General features: G+C 62.2%; 1 protein-coding gene across 2 annotated transcripts in view; it reads left to right on the forward strand.

Moving 5' to 3' along the window:
• Positions 1-13,349, forward strand: part of KIRREL3 (kirre like nephrin family adhesion molecule 3) — a 456,015-nt gene that overhangs the window by 418,581 nt on the left and 24,085 nt on the right. For both annotated transcript variants that reach the window (XM_036354300.1, XM_036354301.1), the window contains exons 5-6: positions 2,247-2,404; positions 7,433-7,583. In XM_036354300.1, coding sequence (XP_036210193.1) covers positions 2,247-2,404; positions 7,433-7,583 — 309 coding nt within the window. The remainder of the gene's footprint in view (positions 1-2,246; positions 2,405-7,432; positions 7,584-13,349) is intronic.

The raw sequence follows: 13,349 nt of genomic DNA on the forward strand, positions 1-13,349 counted from the left end.
ACGCGCTGCTTTATTCCACTCCTAAAGCTGCCGGTGGTTCTTTTCCGTCTTCCTGGCCCTGGGCAAGCTCAGCTGGAGCCCCTGCACCCTGGACCCCTCCTGGGGAGAAAGCTGCCCCCAGCCAGGGAGGGAGCAGGAGCCCAGCCCAGCCCTCCCTGCTGGAAGGCCCGGCCCGTGGAGACAAAGCTCCCTCTGTGGCGAGGGGAACGCCCACCCCCAGTTGTGCAAAGCCCTCATTAGCCTCCCTGGGCTCCCGGGCCACACCCGCATCCACGTGGCCTCCGGCAGTAATGAGGGGGTACAGGGTGTCATGATTGTCCAGCCCACACCCACCATCTGCCTGTGCCCAGGCCCCCCGGGAGGCTGGGCAGGGTTAGATGAGGCCGACTTCCTCCCTGGGCCAGGATCCGGGCAGAGTCCTGGGGCTGATGAGGACTTCTGGATGCCCTGAGGGTCTGTTCTTTCTCAGGAATAGAAACTGGGGGGTGGGGGGTTGGTGCTCACAGGGCTGGGTCCTGAGCCAGGCCCTGGAGGCAGGAAGGGAGGGCAGAGCGCTGGCTGAAGGGAACCGGGAACAGCAGGAGGGGACCCGGGGGGCCCGGGATCCTGGGGGAGCCCCGATGCAGGAGCTCCAGGGACTGAGAAGGAAGCCAGGCAGGTTGCGGGGCGCGCCCTGGGGGAGAGCGGAGGGGAAAGCAGCACCTGTAGGGGAGGTGGGGGTGCCTGGAGCTCTGAGACCGCCTGCCCCAGCCCCCAGCGCGGAGGCTTGCACAGGGCCTGGTGGGGGGACGGAGGGGGGCGATGGACATTCTCGGTCTCTGGGTCCTTGTTCTAGGGCCCTAGCTTGTCCCCCAGCTACCCCTGGATCTTTTCCTGGCAGACTGCAGTCAGCCCCTCCCAGCCCCCAGAACAGAGGTCCCAGCCCCTCCAGCAAGGAAGAGCAGGGATCCCAGGGCGTCTCTGGGGAGAACTACCCTCTGTGGACTGTCCTGGGAGAGGCAGGCGCCTCGGAGGCCACCCCTCCGGAGTGTCCACTGCGCTGACGTGAGAAGCGGCTCTGTGACGTGGACCTGGCGTCTCTGGGCCGTTCTCCAAACGCTGGCCACGCGTCATCGTAAGCGCCTGCCCTGCCTCCCAGGTCATCATGGGGTCACAGGCGCGGCTCCATGGGCCTTAGCGAGTGTGTATGGGACCCCACTAGGCACAGGGCTCTGCGCAGGGCGCCGAGGGAGATGTGGGTTCCTCTGGCACCCCGGTCCCCAGTGGAGAGCCAGCAGGAGAGGTTCGTTCTGACTGAGGCGAGGGAGCTGGAAGGGTAAAGCGCTAAGGAGAGGCCAGGGCTTCGCAGCCCCTGAGCCGCTGTCTCGGTCCTGAAAGGCTGCCTGTCACCTGTCCCCCAAGAGGAAGGGGCCGCCCGGTACTCCAGGTGTCAGGGGTCGGCTCCCAGCCCTGGCTCTGCCACTCCCTGGCAGCGTGACCTTGAGCCTGACCCCTTGAGCTGAGCCTCCTTTCGACACGTATGCGGTTGGGATCATAATCATGTTTACTAGCAAGATGGTTGTGCGGATGAAATCAGACCACAGATGTGACCGTGCTTTGTTTAAAAAAGAAAAAGAAGACAGGCCGGTGTGGCTCAGTGGTTGAGTGTTGACCCATGAACCAGGAGGTCACGGTCCAGTTCCCAGTCAGGGCACATGCCCGGGTTGCAGGCTCGGTCCCCAGTAGGGGGCGTGTGGGGAGGGATGATGGTTCTCTGTCATCGATGTTTCTATCTCTCCCTTCCTCTCTCTGCAATCAAAAAAAAAAAACTTATTTAAAAAATAGCTTTTTTGAAGAAGGAGGAGGAGGAGGAGGAGAAGGAGGAGGAAGAGAAGGAGGAGGAGGAGGAAGAGGAGATGGAGGAAGAGGAAGAGGAGGAGGAGAAGGAGGAGGAGAAGTTGTTAAATAGGAAGCGACTACAGATACTGTCTGGGCATCGGAGCTCTGCTCCTCGCTCTGCGACCAGGTTCAGGGCTGCCCTGTCCCCTGGCAGGCTCCTCGCGAGCAGAGGATGCGACGCTGCTGGGAACAGCCTCTGCCAATAAACAGGCCGTGCGCGTGTGCGGGATTACTGCTGTTATTACAGTGACAATACTCGGGGATTAATGGTTATTAAAGTGTGGTAATTACTGTTTGTCATCAGCTCCATAAAGCCCGCCAGCTCCGCGGCTGCCCTCAGCCTGACCTCCCTCCTCCTCTGCCCACAGTGCCACCCGATGACCCCGTCATCCTGGGGGGACCCGTGATCAGCCTGCGGGCAGGGGACCCCCTCAACCTCACCTGCCACGCAGACAACGCCAAGCCCGCCGCGACCATCGTCTGGCTGCGGAAGGGAGAGGTCATCAACGGGGCCACCTACTCCAAGGTGAGGCCTGGGGGCGGCGCTGGTGGGGGCAGGGCTGGTGGGGGCAGGGGAGGGGGATGGGGGCTCCCTGGGGAGGGGCCAGCTCACCCCACCTCTGCAGCTCTTGCTGTCTCTGTTGCTCTCTGCACATCACTCTCTCTCTCACCCTATGGCTCTGTTCATCTGAGGGTTCTGTCTCTTGGAGGAGACTCCCCCACACTGGCTGGGGCGCCTCGTGTACCCCCACTGCCTCCAAGCCCCTGGCCTGGTGTGTGGGTGAGCGCCTGGGCTCCCAGTGAGCTTCTGGCTGCAGCAACATTGGAGTGACCACAAGGCCTCTCCCCGAGTCCCCTTCCTGGACACCCGGGCTCGGGCCTGGCACCAGAATCAACACAAACCAGGGGTGGGCAGGACAGGCTGAGGAAGAGGGGAGACACTATGGGCTGAGTCCAGAGAGAAATCTCCCCGGGGAGCCAGGGCCCTGCTCCACCTGCTACTTCACAAGCTGCTGCCAGGTGTGGGGACGAGGCCTGGACCCTGGAGAGGTGCTGGGTCTTAGCAGGGCGTGCATGTCCCTACCTCGAAGCCCCTCGCCCTCTGGCCCCACCTCTGCTCCCTCTGCCTGCTGCCGGGACCCCGGGCCTCACTGGGCTAAGAGCACTTGCGGAATAACAACCCCCACACTGGGCCCCGCTCCCTCCACCAGCCTCTCCGCTGTGTACTCTCTCCCCACCTGTCACCCCAGCATCCTCCATCCACCTGCCTATCAGGGCCTAGAGTCTCTACCCAGCAGCCACCACTCATCCTGGCCTCAGGGCACAGCGTGAGGTCCCTGAGAAGGCAGGGTCTGGACAAATGCACTGTGCAGGCCTCCACCTTCCCTTCCATCCCCGTTCAAGCGGCCCTAGTGGATTCCCCAGGCAGCTGTAAAGAGGGGAATCAGAGAGATGTTAAAAAAAAAAAAAAAAGGCAGAGGAGAGGAGGCCTGGTTGCCAGGCAATTAGGTCTCACTCAAGGCCTCCTTTAAGCACAGGTGTTGAGTCCCCACCCACTGCATTCCCTGAAAACCTCCATCATCCTCACATGGGGTCCCCTCCACCCCCACCCCCACCCCCACCCCCACTCCCAGGCATCTCCTGGCCTCCCATCTCTCGGGCTCAGCCGGGCTCAACCTGGCTCTCCACTGCCCAGGGGAGGCCCCGGGGGGCTTTGGCTGCCGCCTGCACTGGACACCCGCACCCAGGGCGCATCTGTCCCTGGCCAGCCCGGCCCCCAGGACCACTGCCAATGAAGGCCAAGGGGTGGGGCATGGGGCACAGACAGGAAGCTGCGCCCGGGCAGGCAGGGTTTAGAGATGAGCCCCAGACCTGACAGAGCCTTGGAGGCAGAGAGGGCTGGAAACCCGTCCACGAAGGCTACTGCTCGGTGCACTCACCCCGGTGCATGGGTCAGGTGCACGCCCGCCCCAGCACACACCTGCACGGACAGCTGTGCTGGTCCTAGTGCACCTGCAAGAGCTGCCATCAGTGTCACGGGGGGCAGCATGCTCGTGCCACCCTGCCTGAGGGAGGGCTGCCTGCCCCAGGCCTTGGAAGTGGTGGCCCAGAAACAGAAGACTTGCCATTAATAATTCACTGGATGAGCTGATCTGCACACTAACGAAGGTTTCTGAAATAGGAGGTGGGGGGCTGGGGCCCCCGGCGTGTCCCCAGAGCCAAGTTCAGTGAAGAGAAGGAGCTGGGAGGGAAGGTCCCCGTGGGCTGGGACAAGAATCAGCCAATGATAGAATGCTCGGCCTGGCTGGGACCTTCAAGGCCTCAGAGCTCAGAGGGTCCGTTTGCATCTGAGTAAAGGGGAGAGCTGTCAGAGGGGAACGAAGGAAAAGAAAGATGAGAATAAGGAGATTCGGAAGGAATGAGGGAAGGAGACAAAGGAGGGTGAGGGAGATGGAGGCTGGGCAAGAGCAGGCAGGCCATCCCCCCTCTCCCCCAAGCTACCTTTCCGCCCTGTGGGCTCCCAGGCCTCCCTGGCCTTTCTCAGCCTCCTCCCCCAGGACATCCCTGCAGACCTGGCCCTTCCCTGGGTCCAGGGCCTGGGGTCCCCGAGAGCTGGGAGCCGGGTGAGCCTCCTATGGGAGCCGCAAGCCTGCCTTCCCCTCTCTCCCTGGTTTAATGAACACATCTCCCTTTTCTCTAATTAGGTGGAACAAACAGCTTGAACCAGAATTTTTATTTCCCAGAAAAGCACACGCCCGGACACAGTAAATATGTCATTAATCATCATTCGGAGGCAGAGGAGCACCCTGGGGGGGAGGCGGCGGGAGGCAGTCCTGGGGCCTCATTAGGAGCGAGGGCCGCCGGTTCCCTCCCACCAGCACCGGCTGGCCCGGCCCCTCAGCCGCAAAGAGCCGATCAGTGGAGGGGCCAGCTGAGTCCAGCTTATGTCCATGCCCCTTGTTAGCACAATGGGGGGGTACAGAAAAGGGGGGGCATAGTATGGACAGCCTCCCCATTTCACTACACATACACACACACACACACACACACACACACGTGCACACGTGCACACGCACACAGACATGCACACAGACACGTACACAGACACGCTCCACCCCAGGTCTTATTTCCACCCAGGAAATTGTTCTTATTATCGCTTGGATATTTATAGACGCAGGAGGTCTGCGGCCCAGCCCAAGCCAGCCGGCTGCTGTGGTGCGGTGCAGCGCCCTCCGCTGGGGTTGGGCTGGAAGCCAACCCTCTGTGCCTTCTCTGTGCAGGTGCCTCGGTGGGCCCCCATCCAGTTCCTGGCCTGCAGCCTGCTCCCCACCCACTGCCCGGACTGCCCCATGGCTAGCTAGGACTGACCACATCCCTGTCCCCCAGCCCCTCTCCGGGAAGCCCTCTGCCCAGGGCTAAGGCCACCACCCCATGACGGCCCAGGGAAGGCCTCAGGCCACCAGCACCTGCCGAGGCCCAGACAGTTTTCCAGCATCCAGGAGACAGTGCGGATGACGGCCCCGCCCCAGGGATCTCTCCGGCATCTCAGAGTCTGGCCTTGTCTACTCAGGATGAGCTGACCTAGACAGAGGCTCGGGTCATGGCCCCGTGCTGGAGGCCGCAGGCTTTGCCCCGGCTAAGCAGGAACCACGCTGACCGGCAGACCCAGAGAGCGGCTCCGGCAGCCTGCGTGACCTTGGCCCTGTGACCTCGGAGGCTGCACAGTGGTCCTAACTGTTCCCACCTTCACGTGGAGATCACACTCACCTCCTTCTAGCGGTGGAGGGAGGGTCGTGGCTCAGGGTCATTCTCAAGGGCAAAGCCCAGCCCTGCCCACCCAGTTCCTGGCTCACTTCGCTTCTGCTGAACAGAGATAGCTTCCTCCCAGGTTCTGGGGAGATTAGAGCCCAGGCCGCGGTTAGTTTAAAGGAGGTTTGAGGAAGTGGAGACTCTTGTTCTATCCCCTGGCTCTAATCACGGTGAAACAAGACTGCACCGCCACCCCTTTCCTGGAGGGAGTTGGCTCCCGCCCAGAATCAGCAGAGTCCGAGGACTGGCCAGTCCCGCTGGGAGTGGCCCTCCTGCCCACATACCGTCCCAGCACGCACCGCCTCGCGGGTCCCCGGTGGGCTCCCCTCCCAGGGCTCCAAACTGACGGGGAGGGCCCTGAAAGGGGGTGCAGGGGAGGGGCGAGGCGGACCCAGCTGCAGAATGGCCTCATGGTCCCATGGAAGCTAATGGGAGACGGGAGACCAAAAGCCTCAGGACTCGTATTGGTTTCCTAGGGCTGCCCTAACAAGGGACTACAGCTGATGCTCAAAACAGATGACGTTCATTGTCTCACAGGCTGGAGGCCCAGAGTCGGCACTCGGGGTGCTGGTGGGGCCCTCGCTCCCTCCGAAGGCTTTAGGGCAGGGGCGGGGAACATCTGGCCCAGCCCTCGAGCCATGTGAGGCCCGCGAAATCCTTTGGTCTGGCCCTGCCAAGGCATGAGGGGTGAGTTAATTAAATGTTTGACCACAGATAGCAGGCGAATTCTGAAGCTGATCATGTTGTGTGGCCCTCGAATGACATCATAAACATCCAAATGGCCCTTGGGAGAAAGAAGGTTCCCCACCCCTGCTTCAGGGAGAGCCCTCCCTCGACTCTTCTAGCACCAGGTGGCTGCCGGTTCTCCTTGGCTTGTGGCAGCATCACTCCAGTCTCTGCCTCCCTCTCCGTACGGCCGTCTCCTCTGTTTCTCTGCCTCTCTGCCTCTCCATCTTGTCAGGACACCAGTCATTGGATTTAGGGCCCCTTCTAAGTCCAGAGTCTCAACTAATTGGTAATTACTTAGCTAATCTGTGGAGACCCTACTTCCAATTAAGGTCACATTCTGAGGTTCCAGGGGGACATGAACCCTGGGGGGGACACCACTTAACCCGCTGCAGGAGCCTCTTACTTGTGTCGCCTCCACCTTGAAGTGTACGTTTCTCGGTCTCGCCTGTTTTCTCACCTGTCACGTGGAAGACATGGCATCCGTTCTGCCTATAGCTTGGTCAGGGCTCTAATGAGGTGAGGAAGTAAATGACTTGAAAAGTTGAAAGTGTTTAGATAAGTCAGTGTCCATGGATTCTGCCACGCCCCCACCCAGGCCTGCCCGTTCCCCCATGCCCCAAGCTACACCCCCTTCGACAGACCATGTCCCTGTGGCGGGACAACAGCTCTGCCTGGGGCACACGCCTCAGAGCTTCCTGCAGACCCGGAGCTCCCTCCCCTGACACAAAAGGCAGACCGGTGGGAATTCCTGCACAGGACCTGCAGCCTGGCTTCCTTCCTCATCCGGGGTCTGCCAGGCCAGGCTGATTTTCACGCGAGATAGGACGCTTTCTGGTTCCTTTTTCTTCTGCAGCCCAGCACTCAGCCAGGCCGGGGAGCCGAGGTGAGCCCAGCTCTGTGCAGAGACGGCGCCCTGGGGTCGTGAGCTGCCTGCCTCCGAGCACAGGGCTCCCTCTTCCTGTAGCTGCCAGGCCATGCCCGCCGGGTGACATGGGCCTTCTCTCCCTCCCCCCAGACCCTGCTCCGTGACGGCAAGCGCGAGAGCATCGTGAGCACCCTGTTCATCTCCCCCGGAGACGTGGAGAACGGGCAGAGCATCGTGTGCCGAGCCACCAACAAAGCCATCCCCGCGGGGAAGGAGACCTCGGTCACCATCGACATCCAGCGTGAGTACTGACCCAGCCTGGGCACGGAGGAACCCCACACCCCGGTCTGGGCACAGAGGAGTCCCACATCCCGGCCTAGGCACGGAGGAGCCCCCATATCCAAGTCTGGGCACAGAGGAGCCCCATACCCCGGCCTGGGCACGGAGGAGCCCCCACACCCCGGTCTGGGCACAGAGGAGTCCCCACACCCCAGCCTGGGCACGGAGGAACCCCCATGTCCTGGCCTGGGCACAGAGGAGCCCCCACACCCCGGCCTAGGCACGGAGGAGCCCCCACACCCCGGCCTGGGCACGGAGGAGCCCCACACCCCGGCCTGGGCACGGAGGAACCCCCATGTCCTGGCCTGGGCACTGAGGAGCCCCACACCCCGGCCTAGGCACGGAGGAGCCCCCACACCCCGGCCTGGGCACGGAGGAGCCCCACACCCCGGCCTGGGCACAGAGGAGGCCCACACCCCGGCCTGGGCACGGAGGAACCCCACACCCCGGCCTGGGCACGGAGGAGTCCCCACACCCCGGCCTGGGCACGGAGGAACCCCACACCCTGGCCTGGGCACGGAGGAACCCCCATATCCTGGCCTGGGCACAGAGGAGCTCCACACCCCAGCCTGGGCACGGAGGAGCCCCACACCCCGGCCTGGGCACGGAGGAACCCCCATATCCTGGCCTGGGCACAGAGGAGCCCCACACCCCGGCCTGGGCACGGAGGAGCCCCACACCCCGGCCTGGGCACGGAGGAACCCCCATGTCCTGGCCTGGGCACAGAGGAGCCCCACACCCCGGCCTAGGCACGGAGGAGCCCCCACACCCCGGCCTGGGCACGGAGGAGCCCCACACCCCGGCCAGGGCACAGAGGAGTCCCACACCCCGGCCTGGGCATGGAGGAACCCCACACCCCGGCCTGGGCACGGAGGAGTCCCCACACCCCGGCCTGGGCACGGAGGAACCCCACACCCTGGCCTGGGCACGGAGGAACCCCCATATCCTGGCCTGGGCACAGAGGAGCTCCACACCCCAGCCTGGGCACGGAGGAACCCCCATGTCCTAGCCTGGGCACAGAGGAGCCCCACACCCCGGCCTGGGCACGGAGGAGTCCCACACCCCAGCCTGGGCACGGAGGAACCCCCATATCCTGGCCTGGGCACGGAGGAGTCCCACACCCCGGCCTGGGCACGGAGGAGTCCCACACCCCGGCCTGGGCACGGAGGGACCCCACACCCCGGCCTAGGCACGGAGGAGCCCCCATATCCCAGTCTGGGCACAGAGGAGCCCCACACCCCGGCCTGGGCACAGAGGAGTCCCACACCCCGGCCTGGGCACGGAGGAACCCCACACCCCGGCCTAGGCACGGAGGAGCCCCCATATCCCGGTCTGGGCACAGAGGAGCCCCCACACCCTGGCCTGGGCACGGAGGAACCCCCACACTCCAGCCTGGGCACAGAGGAGCCCCCATATCCCGGTCTGGGCACAGAGGAGCCCCCACACCCCAGCCTGGGCACGGAGGGACCCCCACACCCCAGCCTGGGCACAGAGGAACCCCCACACCCCAGACTGGGCACGGAGGAACCCCCACACCCCAGCCTGGGCATGGAGGAACCCCCACACCCCGGCCTGGGCACAGAGGAACCCCCACACCCCAGCCTGGGCAAGGAGGAGCCCCCATATCCCGGTCTGGGCACGGAGGAACCCCACAACCCGGCCTGGGCACGGGTTTGGGAAGGAACCGGCCTGCACAACCAGCTCCTCAGGCTCCTCCCTGCGGGACATCCTCAGTGGGGGAGGGGGGGGAGTGGGTCAGGCAGCTCCGTGGCCTGGCCGGGTCTGAATGTGTGGACACCCAAAGGGCCCGCTCGTCGTTACTGTCACTGAAGCAAAACATCTCAGAAGAGGGTCCTTGGCAAGTGACGTGTTTAAGCCACGTTTCCACACCTGCCTAAGGTAGAGCTTCCACATCAGTCAATGTCCTGGTCACCCCTGGCCCTGCCGGCCTCCCAGGGGGCCCCACGCAGTCCCTCGGGGTCCCACACCCGGTGAGCAGCACCAGCCCCTCTAGAGGGTGTCATGGAAGGGCCGGTCAAGGGCAGAGAAGGGAGAAAAGGCCGTCTGCACTTGGCACGTATTGTCTCATCCGTCTGTACGCTCATCTGGAGCAGGTATGACGATCGCCCCCATCTGGGGACACCGAGGCCCCCAAAGTCTGATGAGCGTGCCCAAGGCCACAGAGGTTTCATACGCAGGCAGCCTGGCTCTGCAGACCGGCGCTGGTGACCCTCCCTGTGCTTCCGAACGGTGGGCCTCGGCGAGAGTCAGTTACTACAACGAATATCAACTCAGGGGCTCTGAGTGCCTCGTCATGGGCTGGCATTCTCTGCCTCCCCATCATGCTATTTGCTTTAACTCAAGTTCATGTCAAAACACTTCCCAACAGCCCTGGCTCGTCTAAGGCTTCTGGATTCCGTTCCACGTGGCACTCCAAGGATCTGCGTCCTAGGATTTTCTTTGTTTTTTTTTATTTTATTGATTTCAGAGAGGAAGGGAGAGGGAGAGGGAGATAGAAACATCAACGATGAGAGAGAGTCATTGATCGGCTGCCTCCTGCACGCCCCCCCTCTGCCCCCCCGCCCGGGGGATCAAGCCTGCAAACTCAAGCGTGTGCTCTGACTGGGAATGGAACCATGACCTCCAGGTTCATAGGTCCATGCTCAACCACTGAGCCACCCAGGCTGGGCCTAGGGTTTCCCGAACCCGTCTTGGGGCCTAAGAGCAGACACTCCCACTCAGTGTCTGGAGTCCTTGCAGACACCGTGACACTCCAGAGGGCAGAAGAAATGGCTGTCACAGCAGACACAGCGCTGAGTTCCGGAGGAGCTTTATCTCCACCGTTTGCATCAGCTGTTGGCCCCCTCCAACCCCCATCCCCCGACCCCCCGCTCCACGCCAGGCAGGGGAGGTTTCCTTTCACCCCTCACTCAGGGAGAGCCGAGAACAGCAGGGTGATGGGAGGAAGATGCTCGCTCTAAGGGTCGTGTGAGTTTGGGGGTCAGCCTCAGAGGGGTGCCTCCCGCCCCTGGCCCTCGCCCAGGGCCTGGCTCTCCATGCCCACCTGCTTCTGCGCAGCACCTGTGGCGTAGAGCAGCAGGCCCAGCCGCAGGGAGGAAGCAAGGAGCCGTGGGCATCAGCTGGTCCGGCGGCCAGGACGGCTCCACGCCCAGGAGTGCGGGTCTGAGCTGGGTGCTCCACGGAGGGACTCCGGTGCCTTGTCTGATTGCACCGAGTGACACCCAAGCTCCCTTCTTGCCCTAGGATTGACCACGAATAAGAGCTCTCTCCAGACACAAGCCACCCCTGGGAGGAAGGAGGGAGGGAGGCACAAGTCATCCAAGTCTCCGATGCTCCGAGCTGCCACAGCATTCTTCCTGGTTTGAATATGGTTCTGTCAAGGTTCACCTGGCTAGTTAACCTCTCCATGGCACAGCCACTCCCTCCTTCCCCACCGATCCTCAACCCGGGCAGGAGGCCTGTGCCAGCTGCAAATCCTGCACCAAAGAAACCCCCTTCCACCGCTTGGCTCCCAGGGCCACGGCCTGGGCCCGTCAGGGAGACCGGGGAAGCAGTGCTCTAGGCCATGCATCACACCGGGGAGCCTCCCGTCAGCAGGAAAGCTGTCCCCACACATCGGCCCACCAGCTCCTAAAAGGCTTTGCCCTAAATGCACTCTAATGAGATGATCGATTTACACCATAAGGGCGTGCGATGACAGTCTGCGTCGGTGGAGGACGCCAGCCCTGCCAGGTCCCTGGGCCCTGGCGGCCTTTCTTCCCAAAGACATCTCAGCCACGTGAGGAGGGAGGCCTCAGGGAGAGGTCAGGTGGAGGCTCAGCACCCAAGTGCCTGCTCATGGCTCCGCCCCATCCAAGGAAGTGCAGGCCGTGGTTAAGGCCACAGCATTCTTCCTGGTTTGAATATGGTTCTGTCAAGGTGCACCTGGTTAGTTAACCTCTTGGTGCCTCAGTTTCCTCATCCAAATACAGCGGTAGCGATGCTTACCTCTTAGGGTTGCTGTGAGGTTCTATTCAGTCATTCGGATGCTGTGTCTAGCACAGTGCCTGGCACGTGGTGAGCACTTTGCACCTGTCAGCTGTTTTTACCACGCACAGTGTGCGGCCACCCCTCCCCCAGTACCCCCCACAGCCCAGGGCCCCCACAGCCCTGACAGGGGAGCGGTCTCCGTCCATGTATCCCCTCCCGAAAGTGTCTGCATGTGTGTGCCCAGCAAAGATCAGGCTCTCTCCACCCCCAGCCTCCCCCTTCCTCTTCCTCCATCGCTCCATTTGCTCCCTCAATAAGCACCCAGGTGTTTGCTGTGGACGCCATGGGCTGGAGGAGCTGCCTTTGCAAGCCTGCTCGTTTTCTCGCCACCAGGAAGCAGCCGCACTCAGCAAAAGCACATTTGTTGTTTGTTTCCCTCGGTCTTTATATGTTACCCAACGGAAGACAAAGCTCCCAGATTGAGTAATGGGAGAGAAAGCTGAACACCCCCAAAGTCTCGCTACATCTGGACTCTGCACCCAGCTGCCAAGTTGCAAATGGATGTGCTATAAAACCACTAAGTCATGGAATTTCGCTCTTTTCCCACCTCCCCCTTGTAATACTTCCCCTGAGTGCGTGCGCACATGCACACACACACACGCACACACACGCACACATACGCACACACACGTGCACGCGTTGCTGATAGAAACACTAACAGGCTCAGCTGTAACATCTGTTCCCTGTGATCTCGGTTCCACCAGCTACATCAAAGCTGCCCTCTGCATGTTTCGCAGCCGACATCACGCGTAGGATTAAAATCATGTTTAATGGTTGGATGTGACATAAACTATGTCTGCCCCTGGAGCCTGGTAGACGCCTGCAAATTCATATCCTGCACAAGGAGAGGAGGGGCCTGGAGGAGGAGTGCAGGGGCTGTGGCCAGGGTGGAGGTGCAGCCACAGGGGAGGTGCAATCCTTCCCGGGGCACATTCTCCGAGGTCCTGCAGGAAAGGCAGGCATTGAGAGTGTTGCAAAGAGGTAGGGAAGCTGCGGGAGACTGTTCCAAGGATGAGCTGAGAATGGCAGGTGGGGGATGAACGAGGGGCCCACGCAGCAAGAATGGTCCCCATAGGTATGTGCTCCATGCCCCTGCTCCCTGAGAGCCATCATTTGACCAAGGTGGGGTGGGCCTCCCGGAACGGCCCCCCGGTTTCTGTGTTGGGTTTCTAGACTCTGTCACGCGGGCGCCATCACCTCCTCCGCAAGAGTTGGATGGAGGCGCTCCACTCGCCTCCCAATATTGATGTCGGAATGGGGGACGGACGGGAGCCAGCCACACATTCAGACCCAGAGGGCAGCTCTCCAACGCCTATACCACAGAGCATGCTTCCCCAACCCCCATGAGATGCAAGCTCCTCCCTGGGTCTCCATGTCCCTGGGTGGCGCCGCCGGCCTCAGGGGGCCCATCTGAGCCGGCCAGCCCTGCCTGGATAGAGGGCTGGGTCTCCTGCGTAGTCTGGCCTGGGCGCTGGCGGTCCTGGGCTGCGTGGGCCAGCACTCATCTGATGGGCAGCAGCCGGGTGCAGCTGCGAGTCCTGGGGGTCGTAGCTCTCCTGTGAGGCAAGCTCTCATGGCTACTCCTTGCCACACACATACCTTTGTGACCATTTGAACTACGCTTTCGACTCTAAGCTCTCTGCTTCTTTTCCTGATTCTTCCTCTGCACTTCTCGATC

The sequence above is a fragment of the Myotis myotis genome, unplaced genomic scaffold (assembly GCF_014108235.1).
Source record: "Myotis myotis isolate mMyoMyo1 unplaced genomic scaffold, mMyoMyo1.p scaffold_m19_p_20, whole genome shotgun sequence".
In the NCBI taxonomy this organism is placed as follows: Eukaryota; Metazoa; Chordata; class Mammalia; order Chiroptera; family Vespertilionidae; genus Myotis; species Myotis myotis.